This window comes from Mobula hypostoma, chromosome 28, assembly GCF_963921235.1.
Source record: "Mobula hypostoma chromosome 28, sMobHyp1.1, whole genome shotgun sequence".
In the NCBI taxonomy this organism is placed as follows: Eukaryota; Metazoa; Chordata; class Chondrichthyes; order Myliobatiformes; family Myliobatidae; genus Mobula; species Mobula hypostoma.
Window position 1 is genome coordinate 16,851,123 of NC_086124.1, and position 26,532 is coordinate 16,877,654.

Genomic DNA, 26,532 nt, shown 5'->3' on the forward strand with positions numbered 1-26,532 from the left:
ACGTCAACAATTCCACTGTTCCATTTTTCTTTCTTGCAGTTAACCTGGTGGCAATTTTAATACTGTCCCGAGGCAAGTGCGGTCTCTCCAAATGTATCTCTCGTTATCTGGTAGGAATGGCAGCGGCCGATCTATTGGCCGTAATCACTGACGTTATAATACGAAGAATTGGTGGGATTTATTTCGGGAATTCATTCCTGTCAATTACTCCGGTATGCAGTCTCACTGTTGTCCTGCTTTCTGCATCCACCATCGTGTCTGTCTGGCTGACGGTCGCTTTCACCTTTGATCGATTTGTAGCCATTTGTTGTGAGAAGCTGAAAACAAGATATTGCACCGAGAGAACGGCTGTTGCGGTTATCGGGACAGTGAGTGTTCTGGGATGTTTACTTTCTGTCCCCTGGTACTTCATATATAAGCCAAATTACTTCATCACTGGCGTCCCCTGGGGTTGCGTCACAAAGCGAGAGTTCATTACCTCCGTCGCTTGGGCCGCATTCGATCTCATTGACCGCATCTTAACACCCTGTATCCCGTTTTGTCTCATTATCTTGTTCAATATTCTTACGGTCAGGCGAATTATAGCGGGCAGTAGAGTCCGTAGGGGGCTGCGGGGCCACAATACTGCAAAGCATGAGAAGGACCAGGAGATGGAGAACCGAAGGAAATCCATGGTTTTACTATTCAGTATTACCGTCAGTTTTCTCCTTTTGTGGGTTACCTCAGTTGTATTTCAGATATACAGGCGAATTGAAAATATTTATATGTATTACTCTTATTATGATCCTAATTATATAACAGAACGGACTGCTTATATGTTGCAAGTTCTCAGTACTTGCACCAACACATGTATTTATGTCACGACGCAGCGCAAGTTCAGGGAGGAGCTGAGAAACGGCGTTAAATATCTATTACGTTTCACGATTAAGCTATTAAAAGTGGTATAATATACCGAGTAGCTTCTAGCTCCAACATTAATTCATCTTACACATGCATTGTTATACATTTCTTCACAAACAGGAAAAAATGTTCAGATGCTGAAAAACAATGGAACACACACAAAACGCTAGAGGAATTCAGTAACCACTGAAAAGAGTACAGTCGCGATTCGGGTCGAGACCAGTCATGCATTTCTTAGTGGTTTAAACGTAGATTCCATTTCAGGAATAGATTAACCTCCGCACTGATGAAGCAAGAATATAGAAACATAGAAACATAAAAAACCTACAGCACAGTACAGGCTCTTCGGCCCACAATGCTGTGCGGAATATGTCCCTTACACATAGCTCTCTATTTTTCAAAGCTTCATGTACCTATCCAAAAGTCTCTTAAAAGCCCCTATCGTATCCGCCTCCACCACCGTTGCCGGCAGCCCATTCCACGCACTCAACACGCTCTGCGTAACAAACTTACCCCTGACATCTCCTCTGCACCTACACCCCAGCACCTTAAACCTGTGTCCTCTTTTAGCAAACATTTCAGCCGTGGAAAAAGCCTCTGAATATCCACACGATCAATGGCTCTCATCATCTTATACACCTCTATCAGGTCACCTCTCATCCTCCGTCGCTGCACGGGGAAAAGGCCAAGTGCACTCAACCTGTTTTCATAGGGCATGCTGCCCAATCCAGGCAACATCCTTGTAAATCTCCTCTGCACCCTCTCTATGGTTTCCACATGCTTCCTGTTGAGGCGACCAGAACTGAGCACAGTACTCCAAGTGGGTTCTGACCAGGGTTCTGTACAGCTGCAACATTACCTCACGGCTCCTAAATTCAATTCCACGATTGATGAAGGTCAATACACCGAATGCCTTCTTAACCACGGAGTCAACCTGCGCATATGCTTTGAGCGACCCATGGACTCAGACTCCAAGATCCCTCCGATCCTCCACACTGCCAAGAGTCTTGCCATTAATACCATATTCTGCCATCCTACTTGACCTACCAAAATGAACCACTTCACACTTATCTGGGTTGAACTCCATCTGCCACTTCTCAGCCCGTGAGTCATATTGACCAGTCATATTTTATACCAATTCTTTCACTATACAGGCAAATCCAGAGTCTAAAGAAATGTGGATGATGACGAGACATGCAACTGCTCTTTCCTGGGTTAAATCATTTCGCCTGCATCGGCCGGTGAATAAAATTAAACCCGGGCAGACTGTGACAGAATTTAACATCAGCTATCATATATCAATAGAAAGTAATGAAAAAAACATTACTGCGCTTTGGATAATGGATCAGATCCTTTGAAGTGGCCGGAGGTTGGTCAACTCAGCAATAGGACATCGCTCAGAAGATTTAGCAGAATGCGGTTTAGGTCAAAATATCTTTATATGTTACTGCAATCTTCGCTCTGATGTGGATACATGCTCTTTAATTTCATTTCCAGTTCATGTGAACATGAATCATCAAGGATTCAGCCACCGGCTGACAGTCAAGAAGAGCTGGTCTAACTGTATTAACTGGAATTCAATCACTTTACAATGACTAAGTCCAGGAATTTCAAACCTGTGTATTAGCGTTGAATATAAATCCATCTTGCGGTCTGGAGAAAGGCAGGAACTATTGTGTTACTGGAGGCTTTTGTGTTCTCCGTTGACTTTCATGATCAGACACGGACTGAGGATGTTTTCAATGTACGCAGCTGCGTGCTATTGAAAATAACAAAATAAAATGAAGTATAGCAGCCAGGCATAAGACTTTAATAACACCTCAGGAAATGTTGAAAGTGACCGCTCTCACGTCAGTACATTGTAGGTTAAGAATGCGTTGTGGTTATTCCGATCCGGTGAGAGATTTGATAATCCCAAAACTTCCGACCGTCTAAACCTTTTGTATTTAGCACGTGCCAGTCTATAACGGGAAAATTAAAATCAACGACGACAGCACAACTGATGGTTTATCATCATTCCCGAGGTCCTCAGCACCCGGACTGTTGCAGGGTTTCCCTGCTTTCGCAGCATCCTCCAATCCCACACTTTTCCCTTCTTTTGACACACACACACACACACACACACACACACAGACACACACACAGACACACACACACACACACACACACACACAGACACACACACACACACACACACACACACACACACACGCACACACACAAGCATACTCCATAGCGCTCCCATATACATTTTGAATACACGCATACACACGTCTCTACGTTATAGCATCTCCATGGTTTGGATACTTTGCAGTAAGATGTACTTTGCGGCGATAACCCATTTGTAGATTTATAAAGGAAGACAAAATTGAGGTGGAGTTATCATCAGTGTTTTATGAAGTGAGTGAAAAGAAACTATAATTAAGGTTCCTTAATGTGAAATGTGCGCTCACCAATGTGATGCACGGGTTGTGTGATTTATACTCCAAAATAGATCACACTTATCATTTGATAGAGCGACCCTCACTGCGGAGAAGAAAGACAGAGTCAGAAATGCTATATTGGTACCCTGTGAATGCGATTTATAATCTTCACGTTGTGGTTCAAAAGTAAAATCTTTAAATATATATATATAAAATACTAATGGCTAACAATCTGTCTGTTTGCCCATATAAAGACCTGATTCAGTTATGTTGCTCATGGAAATATATCGGCTTGGATGTGCACACCGGCCAACCTGCCTAATTTCTTATTGTCTGCTCAATCCAAATGTTGACAAACACGTCAGCATCGCACAAAGTAATAATCACAACTATATCCCCCAGGAAGAATGAATGACCTACCTATCATCGTAACTTCTGAATGACCCGAAGGACTAGAGCAACCTTTCATACTTCTTTCGTCTGCGAAAGTATGAAAGATTTAGTTGGAAGTTGCGAAGCCCACAAATGGGGATAATTACCACGTGGAGTTGAGGGGATAGCGTTTGCCATTCAGATAATACAATGGCAGAAAGCAAAATGAAAAATGGGAGCCTAATAGAGTGATTTAGAATCGAAAGCTGAGTATGTAGCAGAAACATCGTGCACTTAAGCCGCGACTGAGACGACGAATCTATATTAGGAGAAGTACAATAACAAAACTTGAAAGAGAAGCCTACAACTCAACCGCAAGTTGTGAGAGGCAATCTAAGTCAGACATCACTACAAACCAATTCCTGCCTACTGAACTCTGTTACTTGTGTCTGATCTGTTGATATTTCATCAACAGAACGACGATAGGATACTCACTGCCCAACTTTAATTACTCGAATGTTGCACGTTACTATCTCTGCACGCACAACACGGGCCAATAGCAGAGACCAGGAATTCTGTTGTTCCCTTTGTATAAATACTCACTCAAGACCACTTTTCCAATTTATTTCACCGAAATAGAGGAACTCTGTTGGCCAGACGATCAATACTATTTTTTCCTCCCAGCCCCTGGTGTGATGATGATTCTCCGGAGTTATCGCTGATAGTGCACTCGAAGCGTTTGCTTTTATACTCATTCCTTATCAATTCGAATATAGAGTTCCAGTGTCATTAGAATCTCTCTCTCTCTCTCTCTCTCTCTCGCTCTATCTATCTATCTATCTACCTATCTATCTGTCTAACTATCTCCAAATCTCTCTCTCCCTCTCTCCATGTTCGATGCCTTTTATAACTATGTTCAGTTCGAGCTTTAGAGAAACAGAAGGTAAACGTGTGTTTGCGTGCATGTTAACATGCCGGTGTACAGTAATCCAGTCAAATTTTGTAAGAAAATGCTGATAAAAACCATATGAGTTCTAGAAAATGTAAAATACGGCATTCTACATAGCAACTATTCCATTATCTTTGTTGTCTCTCTCTCTATCGCTCACTCTCTCCCCTCTCACTCTCTCTCTATATCTATCTATCTATCTATCTATCTAACTACGTATCTATATCTAGCTATTTATCTATCGCTTTGCCTCTCTTGGTTCACAGTCACTTTCAACTTTCATCACTGTATGAAAATGTGTTGTCAAAAAGCCGCGTGAACGGCGCTCTGCCGAGAGAACAGCAACTCTGGTTATAACTATCTCGGGTGTAGTATGTTGTGAAACATTAGTTTACTTGTCACGTACCCCGTGACGGCTTAAAGAACCAGCAGAGATGGAAAACACTTTGGAGTCCATTATTGCTATTAACTAATATTATTTATTAGTAACTACGCAATACAGTAATTTAAATGCACAAACGTTTGTAGATAAATCAATCAGGTTAGCAATGATTATATATAAGTAATTATATCAGTAAGTGTGGAAATATATATGAAAAACCAAGCTTCTTCAAGGCTAGAGGTAAAACGATAGTCTTCCCACAATGAGTAAAGTTCAGTTCAGTTCGTGGTGTTGAGTTGAGTAGTGATGGAGAGAGAGGGGGGGGGAGAGATTAGAGTCTTCAGGTGAGCTGACGCTGTTGATCTTCCCGTTGTCCTCCGAAATCCTTTAAAAGTCACCGACTGCGACCACAACAACGGGGACCATTTTTCTGTGGGTGAGCAATCAACCCAGGCAAGGGTTGGACACATGGACAACTCCCCACCGGTCAATCCCTTTTCTCACTGCAAGAGCTACTGATCGATCCGCCTGATCGATCCTCCAAAAAATCCACTTTTTCTGTGGGCACAACAAAGTCTATTCATGTCCGAAACATGTGCCTGAGGTCTATCATCTGACTTCCTATTTATCTCACCGTACTCAGTAACAACGGTTACTCAAATAACTCCTCCCATCTCTGTGTAAGAATGTACAAGCAGGAAAATGGCCTTTGAGAAAGTATAAACACACTCCAGAGAGAAACTGTAACTTTGATGGTCCACCAAATAACGCCGCTCTCGGTCGCCATAGCGCCTTACGAGCTGTTCGGTGTTCTCTCTCTCTCTCTCTCTCTCTAACTCAGCAGAAATCCAAAAGTCATTCTCATACCTTAATGTGACAGTCCAAAAGTTAGTCTGCACCTCTCTCTCTCTCTTCAAAACAACAGGTTGGTTATAATGCCTTTCTCTCTCTCTCTGGTCAAAAGCACATAGGTGTAATCGAGCACAGTTCATAGGGGTAATTCAGGACTCCGTCACATACTTCACACTAGAACCTCTGTTATAGTTACGCACGTGACATAGCGTTCTGTCGTCAAATCAGAATGTTTTACATTTTCTGGCTGGAAAGGAGCCTACGGCTCCTTTAACAGTATTAATATTGCTATTGTCATGCTTTCTCATCCTAAAAGTTAATGCTATAGCGGACAGATACGTCGTTTCAACTGGATTCCTAGTACAACTTTTCGAATGGAAAGGACACAGTTTGCTAAACAGTTGTTCTTCACACTGAAAGCTGAATTCATATAACTGTGAATAACTTCTACAGTATCTTCGCTGAGAGGGCAAACGCAAAATAATTATTGCACGAGCTGAGACTTGAATATTCGGCTATATATCCTGCAAGCTTGGGTTTATTTCGCAGTTTTTGTACCTGCAGCAATAGGTTTGTCTGCATACTACCACAGAGAAAATTCAGATGGGAACTGAGGAACGGAATGAAGCAGAAGCTTACATTAAATAAACAAATTTCAAAATATGGAGCTCCTGTTGTGTGCTCAAAGAAATGCTCTAAATGACTCATGCGTCTGATAATTATATCATAAGTCGTCCTGTTGGGCACCTCGAGCCAACTGTTTTCAGGAAAGTCAGATAAGTCAATTCAATTAAGTAAGAAACAGGCAATAAAATAAATGCTACTGATGTGCCATTGTTTCTGATAGAATTATATTCAAATCACTGTTTATTGATTCCTGGAACACCATAACTCACACAGTGTATTCTTCCCTAGGGCAAAGATGCCGAATTTCTATCCTGTTAGTTTAGTATTAACCTAACTGCAACAGTGGAACTTTCCTTCACTAGTGACCACAACGATGGCACCATAGATTTTTGCGGACCTGGGCGACTTCTTCCAGTTCGTCTGCGAAATGGTTTAACTTTTTTTTCTGTTCTCATGTCTCCTTTTTATAGTTTCAAGGTGGCTGGGGTCCGGTCCGCGTCCATGATCCACAGCTGCACACACTGCGATTCATCACCAGAGGTGGATTCTTGCTCTCGGCCGAGCTCTGTCAGTCGGTTCGATATCTCGCGGTCTGGAAGACGTGCGACTGCGGAGTCTCTCTCTCTCTCTCTCCACCTCCCCCCTCTCTCTCTCTCCCTCCCTCTCCTTCTCTCTGTTTCTCTCTCTTCCTCTCCCCTCCCTCTCTCTGTATCTCTCTCTCTCTCTCTCTCTGTATCTCTCTCTCTCTCTCTCTCTCTCTCTCTCTCTCTCTCTCTCTCTCTCTCTCTCTCTCGCTCTCTCTTTCTCTCTCTAAAATGAAAGTTTTAGTGAAAGCTTTTTTGGTCCTTGCTTCGGGGTAACTCGAATAAGTGACGCTGCAGATTGTAACATCGAAACAGTGAGCTGTTAGCCTCCCCTCTCGTCTGTGACAGGAGTGGTATCTCTCTCTCTCTCTCTCTCCCTCGCTAGTGAAAGAGAGAGTTTGACTGAGATGTCGAAGTGGTAGGACTGACGGTGGAGCTTATCATGTTCTCTGCGGGATTTGCTTTTCTTTGCACGATGGATGGTGGGGTTTGATTATTTTGCTGAAGCAAGTGGTGGGAGGAAGATGGAGAAATGTTTCACGCATTTACAGCTGCTTGAGACAGGGGAAGTGGGACTTTAGAGTTCTATTATTTTCTGTCATTCTTTCTGGGGGGTGTTTTCCTCTGTTTCCTGGTTGCGAACCATAAGGATTTCAGTTTGTTTACTGTAAACATTCTCTGATATCAAACTCAACCATTGGAACTATTGATTTGGGCCTTAATATATGTAATGGCTTTGATTGACAAGTGTAGGTGGGAATCTCTCTTATTGTATATGGTCATTGACTTGTACTTTTAATTTGCTGATATTACTTGTTGTTTATCAGGCACAATCGGTTTAATTATCTGCACCAAACCATTTTCCGAATTCTTGCTGCATGTAGACGTGGGGGATACTTCGTTTCCTGAGAATTTGGGAATAAAACTGAAGAATTCAATCATCCGCAAACATCGCCACTGCCGTTCCTATGAGCGAACGGAGTATAAAATGATGCACATGGCTGGGCCAACAAAGCTACCTCGCAGAACATCGCCATGAATTTCTGAATCGGCGTGATTGACATTTTTCAACTGTAAACGTCTTCACTTCCGCCATATGTGACTTGACCTGCTGTTCATTTGGATGTCCTTTTGGTCATCACTGCTACAGTCGGGCAATAAACAACTACACCTCTTGAAACCACGAGATACAATTAAAATTCAACAAATCGTCTGCTTGTCTACGTCAGTGATAATGTCGGAGAACAATTTTCCTGTCTCATATAGGGCATTGGTGTGTTTGTTATTGGTGCGTAAAGTCCTTTTGGAAGAGAGCATCATCGCCAGTCCGTCTCCGAGCAATGATGGTGTGGACTGAGCAATATATACGTGAGGCTTCTGAATTCAAATAGCGCGTCCCTGTCAGTCATTACTCTGCATAATTCCATTCCGTTATAAATCCTAAATATTCTATGATTCGCAAGGTGGCTGGCTTGTCCTATCAATTTTTTCATCCGGCCGGTCCGGTGACTCGGTGAAATCTAATACTCCGTCAGTTAAAACGAAAGCGTTAGATTCAAGAAATCGACCGGTCTGCGTGGCAACTAACTAATTAGAGTCTATGACCCCTCTATAATAACGGCTATCGACAAAAAAAAACTGGTTAATTCCTCCAAACCCTTGTCAGTAATGTGGGCAGTAGCCTTGTCTGTACCGGTATAGATTTGGACTCAATAACATGACGCGTCCAATATATTGCTGGTGTTAAATATGATCGAAATTGTAAAATCGTGCTTATCTGCAACTTTAGGAAGTGGGCAGGGAGTTTAAAATTACAATTGCATTATTGGTTCTGTCATCTTTCATTTAGGAAACAGTGAACGCGGAGCCATGTGGAAAGTTAGGGAGGAATAAATACATTCAACTGTGTTTTATTAACTCCCCACCCGACCCTCTGCAAACCAGCGTGAGTAGACGTTATAGACGTGTAAGGGAGAATTTATAGATATTTATGAATCATTGCTCGTATCTGTAAGGTTAAAGGTCTCAGATTTTTCCCCTGGTAAGAAACTTGGAAAACTAAACAGCATAGATTTTAGGGGAATTGAGAGGTTATATTTTCCACATACAGAGTGGAACAAATTTCCAGAGGAATATGTAGTGGCGGATACATTTAAGTGTTTGATTCATATCTGCATAAGCACGTGCATATGAAGATTTTCGAGGGATATAGAACAAGAATAGAAAATCTATCGATTTCATGTAGACATAATGATCATCGTAGACGATTCTAGTCGAAGGCTCTGTTGTCATGTTATGTAACTGTCAGTCCGACTCTCTGTAGAGCATGCTCTTAATCCAGTAGCTCTTGCATACACACAACAGTTTCCAACGGAAAGTTCTTACTGAATATAAACCCATCACGCCAATTGTAATTAGGTCTGCGAATATCCACGAAACATTTAATCCGTAGGCGATTTTACAAGTATGTACCCACAATCTCGCTTTGTAACAGTTCAGTTATATCTCCGAGCGTGCAAAGAGATATCCAACAAGGGAAGGCTTACATGGCCAGAAATTGTGTGAGTCACACGATGTACTCCACACATGAATGGAATTAGACTTAAGAATGGAATTGGGAGATCCAGAGGGTTCCATGAGAAAGCCTTGGTGAGAAGGATTTAGAACGACCCCAAGGCATTCTACAAGTAGTTCAAGAGCAAGAGGATAAGCCGTTTTGAAACAGGACCAAACAGGTGCGATAGCGGAAACGTTTGCATAGAGTGGGAGGAGGAAGCGGAGCTACCTAATGAATACTTTGCTTCAGTATTCGCCCGGGAAAAAAAGACTTTGGAAATTGTGGGGATGACATACAGCGAAGCGAAACGCTTGAACATATAGACATTAAGAAAGAGTTTGTGTTGGAGCCTTTGAAAGGCATTAATTAGATAATTCACCGGGACGGGATTAGGTATACTCCCAACCTAATCTGGGAAGCAAGGGAGCAGATTGCTGAGCCACTTGCGATAATAATTCCGTTATCAATAAGGAGGGGGAAAGTAGCTTGATGAAGGTAGAGTAGTGGATGTAGTGTATATGGATTTCAGTAAGGCATTTGATGATGTTCCCCCTGCAAGGCTCCTTCAGAAAGTAAGGAAGCATGGGATCCAAGGTGTCCTGTCTTGGGATCCAGAATTGACTAGCCCACAGGAGGCAAAGAGTGATTTTAGATGATTCTTATTCTGGGTCGAAGTCGGTGACCTGTGGTGCTCCGCAGGGATCTGTCCTGGGACCTCTCCTATTTGTGATTTTTGTAAAAGACCTTGATGGAAAAGTAGAAGTGTGGGTGAGTCAGTTTTCTGAAGACACAAAGGTTGGAGGTGTTGTGGATTAAGTGGGGTTTGTCAGAGGTTACAGTCGGACACTGATAAGATGCAAAACTGGTCTGAGAAGTGGCAGATGGAGTTCAACACAGATAAGTGTGAAGTGATTCATTTTGGTAGGTCAAATCTGAAGACAGAATATAATATTGATGGTAAGGCTCTTGGCAGTGTGGAGGATCTGAGAGATCTTGGAGTCTATGTCCATAGGGCACTCAAATCTGCTGTGCAGTTTGACAGTGTTGTCAAGGTGGCGTATGGTATATGGTGTATTGGCATGCATCAACAATGGGATTGAGTTCAAGAGCCATGAGCTAATGCTATAGCTATATAGGACATTGGTTAGTACCTACTTGGAGTACTGGGTTCAGTTCTAGTCACCTCACTACAGGAAGGATCTGGATACTATAGAGAGAGTGCAGAGGAGATTTACAAGGATGTTGCCTGAATTGGAGGGCGTTCCTTATGAGGAAAGTTTGATTGAATTTGGCCTTTTCTCTTTGGAGCGACGGAGGATGAGAGGTGAACTGACAGAGTTGTATTGATCATGTGGATAGCCGGAGTCTTTATCCCAGGGCTGAAATGGTTAACACGAGGGGACATAGTTTTAAGGTGCTTGGAAATAGGTACTGAGGGGATTTGAGGGGTAGGCTTTTCACACAGATGTTTTCCACTTAGTATCAGAATATAAAATCTGAAATTCTTACTCTTGGCCGACGAATATAGAACAACAAGCAAAAGACACACGGAGAGTTTTCTGTACCCTTTGGCAATATTGCAGTGTTAAATACATGTCGTGCATATAACAACTAACAATATGTGTGGACAGTTAAATTCCAAATTGCATGAACCCTGCCACATAAAACAAGGATGTGGAGAATATTTGCTTAGCTTTTTCTCTATTTTTCATCGAATATTCAAACACTACCCAGCCACTGAGACGCTGGGATTGACAGCGAGAGGTGACGGAGCACCCTGTCCATTCTCCAGAAGATAAATTGTGGAAACCACTCTACTTACCCCGCTGACTACACGGTGTTCAGCTAGTATGTAAGCATTGAAATGGCGCACGAGGCTCTCATACATGAATTCACGCAATCAACGCTATAGCGTAGTAGTTGGGACAGCACTTTCCGGTGTCGGCTCAAAACTCACCATTGCCTGTAAGGAGTTTGGAAGTTATCCTCGTGCCGCCTGATTTTCCAACAGGTTCTCCGGTTTCCTCCCGGAGTCCAAAGGCGTACTGGTTGGCGGAGTAATAGGTCATTTTAAATGATTAGGCTCGGATTGAATTGGGGAATTTATGTATCAACATAAGTAAATGACCTCAAAGAACTGCTATATCTGATGTAACCATTAAAAAAGGCAAATTAACAATACCATTAGAGTACGGTGTATGTTCTCAATTGAATCAACCTTGTCATTTTAAAATAAATCCGATACTTTGAATCAATTGCATCAGCATTTTCAGCATTCTTAAATAAATCAGATACTTTTCAATCAACTTAATTGAAAACAACTTTCCCTTTGTCATTTTTGTTTATCGATTCACTATGGAACGTGTACACTCATATATACATAAGCGATTCCGCAGATGTTGTAAATCTAGAGCAATGCAAACAAAATGCTAAACGAGCACAGGTCAGGCCACTTTTTGGGAAAGAATTAAATTGTCGATATTAGGATCGGGACTACCTCTCTCAAGGAACACTCATGTTTCAGCATGTGCAATAGTCTTAGAGACATGTAAAGCGAACATGCTTCAAAAATAATGAAATTAAATGATTTTAAATATTAAAACATGCTATAAAGAGCAGTAAAGAGTAAAAAAAAACTAATTCAAATTCGATATTAGGTGTGACCCGTCATTATCTTTAAAACAACCTCTATTATATTAAGTACACTCCTGTACTTTAATAAAAAAAATGTTTTTTAGGTTGTCCCAAACATCTTGGAAAACGTGTCATATTTTTCCTGCACAATTTGAACAGCTCGTTTGCTTCTGCTTTCCCAGGTCATCGCAGAGAACCACAATGATCTTGAGATATGAGCTCTGTGGGGGTCACACCACCTAAAGCTATATAAAAATCTAGTTAGACTAAGAGTTTTCCACAATACTATATATCTCCCAACATACATCACATGAATATCACCAAATGAGCTCGTCCAGATCTCCGCAGTAATCCATTGATTTGATACACAATTTTACAAATTGAACGATCAAGAGATTGACATTTATTTCGCTGGCTCTGGTACCCTAGTGAATTTAATTACTGCTGCTGATTGTCTGAATACATCAGGCCGCCGACCTTCATGTTCGCAGCCATATGGATTAATGGCTTACTTAGTAACATTATTACTCTTTGGAAACATCGATGTGAACACGCAAAGAATGATGCTATCGGTACTACGTTTATTTCCAAAACACCCCATTTATTGTGACCAGATATCTGACTCCTTTCTTCAGCTCCTCCCTGAATTTCCTCTGTGACATTGTGTAGATACACGTGTTTGTGCAGGTACAGAGAAACTGCAACATGAACCCAAATTGTTGCATGATGTACGTCCGGTTACTGAAGTACCTGTCTGTGTAATAATAATTTTGAATTTTCCAGTTCATAGTATATACAACAAAGGGTATCCACAACAATATGAAATTGCCCGAGAGGGCGAATAGCAAAATCATTGAGTATCTCCTGTTCTCCACCTCTGGATCTTTCCGATTATCGCTGCTCTGCCTGAGCTCCCGTCGGATTCTGTTTGCCATAATAATGTGTCTGATTGTTATAGCATTGAACAGTACAATTAAACCAATTGGCAATAAAGGTGTCGTGATAGTATTAAACATCTGGTATGCTTTCCACACAGCTGAAGTAAAATATTCAGCGCTACCAATGCAGCGCCAGGGTACGTTGTCAACGATAATGTAAGGTTCCACCGAGTTATAACATGGAGCGTACCTCGCACAGCTCCCTACACAAACAATTACTATAACGACGTTTGCTGTCCTCTCTGTGCAATATCGTTCTCGGAGCCTTTGACTACAAATGGCGATGCAGCGATCGAACGTAAAGGCCACCGTGAGCCAAACAGAACAATCCATGATGGCAAGCCTGAGGACATGTGTCACAGCGCAAATCGGAGTAATAAGCAAGAAGCGGGCATAAACATAGATATTATTGATCTGTTCCAATACAACAGCGATGATGACGCCAAGTAAATCAGCTGTAGCCATTCCTACCAGGTAAATGGTGATGCATTTGGTGAGGCCGCATTTTCTCCGAGTCAGGATTGCAATTGCCATTAAATTAACTGGAAGGAACGTGAAAATTATAATTAGTCCCTAGCGCGCAAACATGCATCGCTTAAATGGATTTCCATGTGTTGTGCTCGGCTGCGTGCTTATTTTTACAGATCCTCTATCAGGTCAGGGTGTCTTTCTTTAGACAGTGGAAAGCAGCCTGTCGAGGCTCTCCTTCTGTAGTCCAACCAGAGGACCACGACGGATCCCAGTGACTGTTGTGTCAGCAAGATTATAAATTTCCCTCTCGTCAACCTGACATCCAAAATATAACAGAAAGACAGCTCCAAGACTGTGTCATCTTCGGACCTGTAAAAACTGAAGTTAATATCAGTTCTGGTTATGCACTGGGCATAAGTTTGTATTTTGCGTCAGGAAGAACATGTAGTTGAAGGGAATTCACGGACTTAAAATTAAAATTGACAAAAGAAGGCTAAAAGGGAAAACGAAACAAAACCATAAGCCATAGGAGCAGAATTAAGCTAATTGACTGACTGCGCCTCCACCTTGCTGATTTATTATCCCTCTGAAGCCCGTTCTTCTGCCTTCTCCCGGTTCCCTTTGACGCCCTGACTCATCAAGAACCTATCACCCTCCTCTTTAAATATACTCAATAACTTGGCCTCCACAACCATCCGCGGCAATAAAGTCCACAGATTCACCACCATCTGGCTAAAGAAATACCTCCTCTTCTGTCCTAACTGGAAGCACCTCTATTCTGTGTCTGCGACTTCTGGTGATAGATTCATCCGCTGTAGGAAACATCCTCTCCACGCCCATTCATTGTGGGCCTATCAATATTGTATAGATTTCAATAGATAAATTTCTATAGATGGATTCGATAGATTCCTCTCATTCATCTGAAATCGAGCGAGGGGCGGCCCAAAGTCATCCAATGCTCTGTATACGTTAAACCTTCCATTCCTGTAATCAGACTCGTGAACCTCCTTTGGAAAACCTTCAGTGCCAGCACATTTTTGTTTAGATTAAAGACCCAGACCGACACAAAATACGCCAAATGCCGTCTGACCAATGCATAATAATCCAAAGCATTATACCGTTCTCTTTATATTCTAGTTCTGTCGAAATGAATGTTAACATTGCAGTTATTTTTTTTTCCTTACCGCCGACTCACCCTGCACTTACCAGGGATCCCCACTGCAGCAAGTACAGGATAGAAAATGCTTGCTATATAGTAAATGGTAGGATATCCCATTTTTGTGTGAAACAGCTGTCGTAATGTTTAACCGTTCTGACGGCTGATTGGTTTGAATGCTCTTATAAAGGTTGGGGTTGAGCATTGTGGCAGTTAATAAGATCACCTGCCCCGTAAAATCAGTCAAAACCCATTGAACAAACACGTCAGCAGGTCTATTTTTATCCATTGAACTATTTTAATACATTGTGTCAACGTGCAATAAAAATCTCTCCTCAGGGAGTTTTCTAAGAATCCATATGTTTAATACTGTTTGTTCACCTTTTCAAAACAGAATGACATTCAGTTGATTTTTCCGACATGGTATTTCTGGTGTTTACCTGGAGCAATTGTTTGGTTCAATCTTTCTGCACCGTGAACAATCATAGACTACTTTATACGAATAGACACAGAACCTTAGTATTTTAAAATTAAGGAAGGGAATTTAGTTTGGTAGTTCAAGGGGGATACTTTTTCCTGGAAGGGGAAGCTTCACACATCCCTTTTGCCTTTGCGTGGGAATATGCGGCAAAGTAATATGCGGCAAGTAATATGCTACAGTCAATGATATTTACATGTAAGGGAGTTTCGACTTTTATGTTACTAGGGAGGCTAATTAAAATGGCGTCTTTGTTATGTTAATCTGGGGAATGCTGCTTTGTTGTGTTAAACGCTGAGAAAGTTTGCACTAAGAGTTTGTTTTTTCTTTAGAGTGTGATAAGAGAGTGCTATTAACCAATTGGGATAGTTGTTATGGTTTTGGTGTATTTGAAGATACTGTATAAGGTGCTGTGAGTCCGCTAACGGGGTCGGACCCCGAGCGGGACGTTCGGCGAGGAGACGGAGACGGACTCGTGTGGAGCGGCTGGTCGACCACCGTTGTTGGTCCCAGGCGGCTGGTTTAGGTGGTCCGAGGGGTCGCACGGTGAAGAAGAAGGTCCTCGAGCTCCAACGGTTTTTGTGCACGAAGAGATTTAACTTTGATAAGAGTGGCGCCTTTTATTTTCCTTTTATATTTTATTCTCGTTTAATTATGTAGTTCCAGTAATATCTATAAACTGTAAATCATTTAATTGCATCTGGTGTATTGTCTGTTATTTGGGCGGGGTGGGGTACCTCACACAGCATCCACACAAAGCTGGGGCCGAGGCTGTTTCCCTAGACGACAGCGAGCCGAGTGACCCTGAGGGTGGCTGGGGGGGCTACATACCTTAATAAACGACCTCTGAGTATATTCACCTATAAAGACATGGACATACGCACATAGACCACGGGTTCATGCTCGCAATCTGTTTCACGAAACTAGCAGGAGCATATGGACATATTTTATACCAAACTTTCCAAACACGAACCTGCACCGCCCACCTGTTGGATCTCTTCCACTGAATTACTGAAGCACCTACCATCGTACCCGTTACATGTGTGCAGGAGTATATTTTAAACATATTAGTCGCTATAGTCCGTCTCTCAGTTCTGTGAAGTCGTACAAACGCAGTTCTACAAACCTGGGTATAACATTCAGAACTTACACTGTTACTGAATTTCCTGACCAATATAACGCAATTATTAAGGATAAGCACCAAATTCTGCTCCAACTTCTGAGAAGATATCCCGGTAACAACCAAATCTCAACCAGTGACGAAACGTATTGCAGGAAAGAGATAGTGTACCTCGTAGCATGCTGTGAAAATTTATACCTCAATATTAGCAAAAAAAAAATGCAGGTAATTTACCTCAAAAGCGTGGCGTATGCAACAATGAGGCTATGGTGGTGAAAATACTCCAAACCTGCGCTAATCGAAAATAAGGAAAGCACACCCACGCCTCCACTTCCTCATAATACTAAAGTAAATTCTGCAGGTCGCATATGATCGTCACAACGATTCACCTATATAGCTTCCGATCGGGATGCATCACAGATTAATGTGACACCTCTCTACGCAAGAAAGCAAGAAATTGCAACGAGTTGGGACATGCTCACTGATACCTCTCCTCTGTTGAAATTCTCTACATGTCGTGGTGTCTCAGGAAATTAGCCAACAAAATCAAAGTCCCTCTTCCAGCGCTATATTTCTTTCCTTCTCTCTTCAGCCCCCTTATATCGACCAAAAACATAGCAACCATCAAAACACACACTGCCAGATTCAGGGACACCCATTGAACACTAAAGAAGAACATTTGATCCATCAATCCTCCTGGAGGTAGACCTTGGACCTTATCTGTTTATCTGAACTCATTTTCTCTGTATTATACCATATTCATATTCGATTGTTACTCTTCTCCATCATTACCTCTATGTACTTATGCTATAGATTGATCTGCATAGATTCCATGCAAAATAATCGTTTTCACTGTATCTCTGTTAAGGTGACAGTGATAAAGGAATTACAAATTACGTGAACATAATTCGTGGGACCTCATCTGGAAAGAACTTTCACTTTCCCATGTAATTGAAAAGTCTGTCATGGATAGCCCCATGGAGGAGAGAGAAGGAAAAAAAAGAAAAAGAAGAAGACAAAGAAGATGATGATGAACAGGAAGGAGAGAAGAAGAAGAAGAAGAAGAAGAAGAAGAAGAAGAAGAAGAAGAAGAAGAAGAAGAAGAAGAAGAAGAAGAAGAAGAAGAAGAAGAAGAAGAAGAAGAAGAAGAAGAAGAAAAAGAAGAATAGATTAGAAATAAAACCTGACAGTTCGGTTTCATTATCAGTACATGCTGAGGCGAATTCCCCGACCTCCGTATCAGGTGGATTTGGTGCACATCCGTGCTGCGAGCATTCAAAACTCACCAGTAATATTGCCAGAGCATCACTTACATTTTCGGGGAGTAACCTGTTCTTCGATATCTACCTTGATGGCATATAGACGGCTGTCCATCTGTAAACGGTTGAAGCAACAACAATATCCCAATGACTAATTAAAGGATCGTACGAGGTCTGGAATTCTGTTCGATTGCTTTTTGTATATAGAACCAGTGATGCCCTGTTTGACGATTATGGAGTTGTGATGGCTTTAGGCCAAAAATCGGACAGCATTATTGTCTGCTGTTTGCCGCTCGGGTGGTTATGCCCGTTTCAATTGTCTGGTGAGGATTAACTGCCTTAGTTAATAAGTTATCCGTCTAAGAATGTGCTCATTCGGGAAAGAACGCGTTTTGTACCAATAGCCCAGTTCAGTCTAAACATTGATAGATTAAATTGTCTCTGGAACAGAGAACAGATTTTAAATTCGAAATTGGTTCCAAATGTACCAAAGTGCAGTAAGGAATTTAGCTTTGCAATCCATCCAGTGGATGATTTCATTTCATCGGTGCATTCACGTAGTACAATGGAAAAAAATAATCGAATTCAAAATAAAGTGATAAGGTTATAGACAGTGTGCGGTGCAGTTAGGAAATAAGGTGCAAGGGCATGAAAAGTCAGACATTATATTCAACAATCCAATTATCGCATAAGAGGTCATTTAAATAGTCCTAGAGCAGCGAGATAGAATCTGTCTTTAGGTTTGTTTGTTTGTTTTTTTTTTTGACCAACCACTTTCAATAACTTTAATAACTTTCCCACAACTACTGCTGACTCACCGGCCTATAATTCTTTGGTTTATGTTTAGAGCCTTTCTTAAACATCGGGACAACAGCATCTACCATCGAATACCTTCCTGGAGGCATAGAGTCATAGAGAAGTACAGCAGGGAGACAGGTTCTTCAGCCCATCTGGACTATGTTGTAACAATTTAACCTGGCTACTTCCATCGACCTGCAACGGGACCATAGAGGTCTATACCCGTAATATCCTGGTTTATGTTTAGAGCCTTTTTAAGCAGCAGAAGAACATTGGCTATCCTCCAATTCTCAGATACTTCCTCGGTCACTAGCGTTGATTTAAATATCTCAGCTGGCGGCCCGGCAATTTCTGCACTTGCCTCCTGTAGGGTCCGAGGGAATACCTTGTCAGGCACTGGTGATTTATCCACCCAGATTTGCCTCACCATAACAAATACCTTCTCCCCTGTTGTCTGTACAGGGTCCATGAAGTTGATGCCGCGTTGTCTCACTTCTATAGATTCTGCATCCGTATCTTGTGTAACTACAGATGCAAGGAATCCATTTAATATCTCCGGTAACTGGATGTATGCTTTTGGCTCCATATATGGATAACCATTCTGGTCTTCTGGAAGACCAACTTGGTCACTTGCGATTATTTTTTTCTGTTAACATATTTGTAGAATCCCTTAGGATTCTCCTTCACCTTGTCTGCTGGACAAGGTGGTTCCTTACCTACCGCTGAAGTTGGAATCCTTTAGCTCCCAACATGTCAAAGGGTCAAAGCTTCATTTGTTAATTAAGTATGTATGCAGTATTCAACTGTGATATACTTGTTCTCCAGCCATCCACGCAACCAAGAAAAACCATGGGAGTCATTTCAGAGAGTAAGAACAAACCAACACAAAAAAAGAACGGTAGCGCAATTATCAACCTCTCCGAACCCTTCTTCCCCGCACAAAGCGCAACCAGAAGATCGACCTCCAAATCCTCAACCGTCGTACAAAAACAACTAACGAAAAAATCGCAATGAGAACACGCCCCTACACTCCGCACCAAACGAGACAAATGCAATAGGCCCCCAATTACTCCTCTTCTCGCACAAAAAAAATGCAAAAACATCAACTACCAGACCCCTTTCCCCCACATAAAACTCCACAAGTACCTCGACCCCTAAATACCCTCCAAAAAAATAAACATGAAAGAATGGGTGAAAACATTGAATATAAAAAAAACACTGTAAGACTGAAAAGTAAGTCCGCAGTCTACAGTCGAAATCCATAACTATATCCATAATCACATCTATAAACGACACATCGTTGATACTACCTTCACCGCGCAGTGATAGGCCACCAACACATGTTCCTTTCTTCGACATTAGCACGATTCCACCAGCGATCAGAAGGCAGACAGCCTGCGCTCATCTCGGCATTCGCCTCGAATTTCAATTTCTCTCGTTACTTGAATCGGCGGATAAAGGAAGCTTTTACCGGCGGAATGTGGTCGAACATCGTTTCTCGCAAATCCCGCAGGCTCCTCGCCTCGAGGTTTGCACTAGCGGACTCACGGAATCCTGTGGGACATAGCAAAGTGTGGGCACACACAAACGATCTCGAAACTGCATATCACAGGCTGCAATAATTCTATAAATATATTCAAGACAAAACACAGATGCAAAGGAAATAAAGTAAGTGAAATAAGTAGTTTTCTGGTTTATCCAAAAGTCGTCGGAGAGAGCGTTTATGAAGGCGCTATCCAGGCGATATATCGGTAGAATCCCTTAGGATTCTCTCTCACCTTGTGAGCAAGGGAAACGTCATTTTCCGTTTTAGCCCGTCTGATTGAATTCTGAAATGTCCTCTGGCATTTCCTGTACTGCATAAGCTCCTCATATGTCTCCTATCTACTGTGGAACTCATTTATTTTTTTCTTAACATGTGTCTCAATATTTCTCGAAAACCAAGATTCATTACGCTTGGAATTTCAAGCAACACACATAAAAGTTGCTGGTGAACGCAGCAGGCCAGGCAGCATCTATAGGAGGAGGTACAGTCGACGTTTCGGGCCGAGACCCTTCGTCAGGACTAACTGAAAGAAGAGCTAGTAAGAGATTTGAAAGTGGGAGGGGGAAGGGGAGATCTAAAATGATAGGAGAAGACAGGAGGGGGACGGATGGAGGCGAGAGCTGGACAGGTGATTGGCAAAAGGGATATGAGAGGTTCATGAGACAGGAGGCCTAGGGAGAAAGAAAAGGGAGAGGAAAAACCCAGAGGATGGGCAAGGGGGTATAGTGAGAGGGACAGAGGGAGAAAAAGGGGACAGAGAGAAAGAATGTGTGTATATAAATAACGGATGGGGTACGAGGAGGAAGTGAGGTATTAGCGGAAGTTAGAGAAGTCAATGTTCATGCCATCAGGTTGGAGGCTACCCAGACGGAATATAAGGTGTTGTTCCTCCAACCTGAGTGTGGCTTCATCTTTACAGTAGAGAAAGCGGTGGATAGACATATCAGAATGGGAATGGGATGTGTAATTAAAATGTGTGGCCACTGGGAGATCCTGCTTATCTGAATGGTGTCGAGTTAGGAAAAGGAAAGTACAACGACATCTAGGTGTCCTTGTTCATCGGTCACTGAAAGTAAGCATGCAGGTACAGCAGGCAGTGAAGAAAGCGAATGGCATGCTGGCATTCATAACAAGGGGAATTGAGTATAGGAGCAAAGAGGTCTTTCTGCAATTGGACAGGGCCCTGGTGAGACCACACCTGGAATATTGTGTACAGTTTTCGGGGCTTTGCTGCACGCGTACAAATGCCATTGGCCTTCCAGCGATTCTAGATTAGAAACGCGAGAAAATCTGCAAATGCTGGAAAAGCAAAGCAACACCCACAAAATGCTGGAGAGTCACAGTAGACCAGGGATCATCTCTGAAAAAGAGTAAACAGTTTTTCGTTTCAGGCCGAGATCCTTCATCAAGACTGGGAAGATAGGGGAGAATTTAGAGTCTTCTGACATCTGACTCTGATTTTTCCACTTCCTTTCCAGTCCTCATGAAGGGTCTCGGCCCAAAACTTCGATTGTTAACTCTTTTCTCTAGATGCTGCCTCGCCTGCTGACTTCCTCCAGCATTTTTTGTGATATTTCATTTAGGTGAAAGACTGTCAGAGTCAAAATCAGGTTTATAGTCACTGACATTAGTTGTGAAATCTGTTGCTTTGTAGCGCTGTACAGTGCAATGCCTACCAAATTGCTCTGGGCTATATCTCAATAAATTAATTTAGCAAAGAGTGAGGTAGTGTTCATGTGTTCATCGACCGTTTCAAACACTGCTAACAGAGGGGACCAAGCTCTTCCCAAGAATACTGAGTGTGGATTTCCAGTTTCGTGCACTTCCCTCCTGATAGTGTAAGTGAGAGGAAGGCATGGTCCGGACGGTGCGTATGCAAATTAAAGAGTTCTTTCATTACGCACTACATAAGCAAAAATGAACAGCAGGGTAGTTTTCAAAACTATTGCGTCCGTGCACACCAAAAAGCTAGATTTAAGCTAGATCTAAGCAGGGATTATAATTTTTTTTCAATAATAATCGTGTTTCAGATTCCATTTGTCATAGCAGAAAGGGTGAGGCAAGCAGCAGGACTTCGCAAAAATTCACAAAGCTACAAGACGTGTGACAGCCAAATAGTTTACATATTACGAAGAGGATAGGGTACATTGTATTGAAACCCGAAGAGTCTCTCATTTCTAATTACGCAAAATAATGTTTACAAAATGGACTGCAAAGTTATATTAGATGTCAAAGTGTTTGTTTCGCAGAATGGTGCGTCTGAAGAAGAACCTGCCAGGGGTAAGGATAGAAGCAGATAGATAAGGATGTTTAAGAAGCTCTCAGATAAGTGTACTAATTATTGAAAAAAATGAGCGCTGTGGGAGGGAAGAATTACATTGAATTTACAATACGATAAAAGTTCACAGCATTGCGTGGTGAAGTGCAGACATCCCACCTCTCCCGGAAGTTCCGGGAGTCTCCCGCATATTAATAGCGGCTCCCTGATGCCCGCAAATTATATACAATGTCCTGGAAATTAATTTTTTTGAGAGCAAGCGTGAGAGAGACCGCGCGAGAGAGACCGAGAGAGCAAGCGCGAGCAAGAAAGCAAGCGCGAGAGAGCGAGCGCGAGTGAGAGCGACCACGAGAGAGAGAGCGCGAGCGAGACAGCGCGTGCGCGAGAGAGAGAGAGCGAGAAAGAAAGCGCGTGAGAGTGTGAGAGCGAGAGAGCGAGAGCCAGAGCGAGAAAGCGAGCGCGAGCGAGAGTTGACGTTTCCTACCGAAACACTTCGCTTGTGTTAATATATAATATTGACGCAGCGAGACTGAAGGAAATGCTTGTATGAAAGACAACACCACATGGTAGATTCGATTAAAAAGCAAGAATGACAGAGGCACTCAGCACGTCTGCAGAATCGGTGTGTGTTATTGTGCAGTAACCGTACTAGTGTATCACGTTGAGTAGAGTTGGGAGAATGTTGCCAGGTCTGAAAGTCGTCTTCACTAAGACCATAAGACAGAGGAAGAGAATTTAGACTATCCATTCCAGTCCGTCGTTCTATCATGACTGTTCCACTTCTTTCTGAGCACTATTCTCATTCCTTCTCCACGTAAGATTTCATGCCTTATTAATCAATAACCTATCAACCTCCGTGTTAAATATACTCAATTATCTGGCCTCCAAAGCCAGATCTGGCAATGAATTCCGCAGATTTACCACCGTCTGGGGAAAGAAATGCATCTACATTTCATTTGTAGAGTGACCACCCTCTAATCTGAGACTCTACCCTCTGGTCCGAGACTATCCCACAATCGAAATGATTCCTCACATACGCGCCTTCTAGGTCTTTCGACATTAGATTGGTTTCAATCAGATCGCCGCATAGCCCCACACAAATTCCAGTGTGCGCAGGCCCAGAGCCATCGGATATCCTCATAAGATAACCCTTTCATTCCCGGAATCATTCTGGTAAGCTTCCAGTAAACCCTCGCTTGTCAGCACATCATTTCATAAATAAGGGAACAGGACTCCCAGAGAGGCCTCGCTGGTGTCTTATTAAGCCTCAGCGTTACATCCTTGTTTTACCATGAGATACCAACTTCTCAATTGCTCACTTTCCAGAACACAGGAGGTTCATGTTGTGTTGCTTGATACAACGCGCTCAACATATGCGACTTTTACCGATAAGCAGATAGTTTATAAGTTTATTAGTCAGATAAGCTGACTATAATTGTTATAACGAGTATTGTTAGACCGGGATATTGTTATCTCCCACATGCATTTACGCTTAATATCCGAAGTATTCTTTCGCTTTTTGCTTTCTTCTTTTCCCGAAAGCAAGGTCCTGCTTCTGAAGTAACTGATTTATCTCAGTTCTCAATGCTCAGCAAGAGAACACTCTCAGGGAAACTGATAAACAATTTCTAAAACAGAGATCGATTTATTTTTAAATTGGTTTTCTAATAATCATCAAGAAATATTTTATTCCGTTTCTGAGTTCCTCTCTGAACTTCTTCTGTGTTATTCCATAGATACAAGTATTAGTAGAGGAACTCAGAAGTTGAAGCATGTAACCGACCTGTTGAGCGACGTAAACGGGGATATTCAGGTACTTATTTCCATAATTGTAATTTTGAAGTTGCCAGTTTAATGTATAAACAGCTTTGGGCATCCACAGCAGGATGACGTTGGCTGATACAGCAAAGAGCAAAACAATCGACTTTCTCCTGTTCTCCGCTTCTTGATCAGAGTTATTTCCAACATTACTGCGAAGCTTCCTGCGAACTCTATTTGCCGCAATAATGTACCTGACCGTTAAAGCATTGAACAAAGAGATCAATAGAATGGGTAATAAAAAGGTAACAAACATACTACCGCGCTGATAGAGTTTCCAGTACGTTGAATCCCAGAACTCTGCTTTCCCTCTGCAGAACCACGGGAGACTGCGGATTACCAGGACAGGTTTATATACAAAGTAAACCGGAATGCTTTTTAAAATGCTCGCACCAAAAACAACGAAAATAATTACAGCTGCAGTTTTCAGACAGCAGAAATATCGCTTGAAATTCAGACAGCAAATCGCTACAAAGCGATCAAAAGTAAAAGCGGCTGTAAACCAAACGGAGCAGTCAATGGAAACAATGTATAGGGAGTGTCTGAGAGAGCACACAGGGGTTAGGAATAAAAAATTAACAGGAAAATACATGTTATTAATCCGATGCAAAATAACATCTGAAACCATGACCGCTAGATCGGCTGTTGCCATGGCCACAAGGTAAACTGTGATGCATGTTGAAAGACCGCATCTTCCTCGAGACAGGATCACAATCGCAACTATATTAACTGTGGAAATAAAACAGAAAATCATTAGTGTCTCCCCGAGACAATGAACAGTAACAATGTGGAAAAATACGGCGTCATAATCTCGGCACACAACCCGTAAAGAGAATGTCTATTCTGATCGTTGATTTTTGTTTTTGTGGACTAATTATACTTACCGGGCAGCTGGAAGGCACACTTGCTGCCTTGTTGAGTTTTGTTCATATCCAGACGCTTTCTGGCTGTTCTTTAGGTACCTTCGTCCACAGCCTTGCCCCGCAGTGTGTTCCAGACGTTTATTTGTTTTATTCATTGACACTTGAATTGTGGACTCATCACGGGACAGTTTACCATGACCAGTTACCCTACCAACTAGTACATATTTGGTCAGTAAGAGGAAACCGAAGTACTCGGAGGCACCCACGCAGTCACGACGAGAACTTACACACGTCTTACAGACAGCGACATGAATTGAACGCTGGTCGCTTATCCTATAAAGCAATGTGCTAAACACTATGCTACTGTCATTCTTTTCAACCCATGTCCCCTACTGATGTATCGGCCATCAGCTGCTGCTTCCCAGATTCCTGTCCTGGGCTGAACGTTCATCAGCTCTGTGTCATCAGCTTTCACCACTCGAACTCTTCGAAGCAAAGATCCTTCCACCCTCAGGGGTGGGGCCTTTGTAGTTTCGGTAGGAGTATTGGTAACTCTGGGTATTTACGGGCAGGTGTTGCTAGCCCTATGTCCAACCGTCCTCCATTTGCAGTGGTGATGTGACTCTCCATGGAGGAGCTCGAGACACATTAGGTGTGAAAAATAATATCTCACTGAGTACCCAGCTGGATATTCTGACAATGCTAGTTGTGGTCTGTCGTGCGTACTCCAACAGCCGAGTCGAGGGGAGCACTTTGAAAACAAAAGGAACTACCCAACAATTTGGACAGGACCAGTGTGGTCTCCAAATTCCAATAAGGGGAATGCAAAAAATATTACCTTGGCCAGACCTGGAGAAAACTATCCACAAGGATTCGTAAACATCTGAGTGCTGTAAAGTGGCATGGACAACTCTCCCCAGTCTCTACACATGAAGGCACAAATTTGACTAGACCTGTTTAAGTCATGGTTCAATTAAACAAGCGGCATGCAAGATATTCCTACAGGCGTGGTTTCCCGCGAAGAATTATGTAAACATACAGGTAGACATCAATCTTATTAAAGACCCAATGCGGGCAAAATTAAAGATCACAACGTACGAAGTTTGCCACGCAATCAATCAACGACGCGATGGCCTCCCTATGTCACAACTGAGCGTCGGTAATAAAGAATAATCAGCTGACTGATAAGTATATGAAGGCCAAGCATTCGGAGCACACCACATTTATCAGTGCACTGATGGTGTCACTTTGTATGCTGACGAAAACCTTGCAAGTGTAATGCCAATATCAACGTTTTATTTTTGTGCACTAATTACATTTACTCGCATTTGGAAGGTGCACTTGATACCTTGTTGAGTTTACGTCTTGTCCAGGAGTTTTCTGACGGTACATGCTCCGCCGTTTAGTTCAGTGAACAACTCAACCCACCATCTACGAGCTAGAAATTTCAAGTCACCCCTTACCTTAAACACTCAGCAAAATGCAATACAATTATTTATTATATCTAATATGCTTGTATAAGTTCAT

At 42.3% G+C, this 26,532-nt stretch overlaps 2 protein-coding genes across 2 annotated transcripts in view; one reads left to right on the top strand and one right to left on the bottom strand.

Annotated features, from left to right (window-relative positions):
* LOC134339020 (histone H2AX-like) overlaps nt 1–26,532 on the top strand; it is a 622,359-nt gene that overhangs the window by 413,100 nt on the left and 182,727 nt on the right. The window lies entirely within an intron of this gene.
* LOC134338714 (uncharacterized) lies at nt 12,862–25,160 on the bottom strand. The gene is made up of 4 exons (XM_063034758.1): nt 25,027–25,160; nt 24,108–24,684; nt 17,757–17,817; nt 12,862–13,760 (listed from the first exon to the last, which is right to left on the bottom strand). The coding sequence occupies exons 1-4, from the start codon at nt 25,158–25,160 to the stop codon at nt 12,862–12,864; spliced, it is 1,671 nt and encodes a 556-aa protein (XP_062890828.1).

Coding starts and splice junctions, on each gene's coding strand:
- LOC134338714 (XM_063034758.1), bottom strand. CDS start 25,160: ATGAATAAAACAAATAAACGTCTGGAACACACTGCGGGGCAAGGCTGT. Junction 17,818..24,107: donor CCGTTTACGTCGCTCAACAG/GTCGGTTACATG, acceptor AACCGTTTACAG/ATGGACAGCCGTCTATATGC. Junction 13,761..17,756: donor ACAGGTTACTCCCCGAAAAT/GTAAGTGATGCT, acceptor CGTTCCTTCCAG/TTAATTTAATGGCAATTGCA.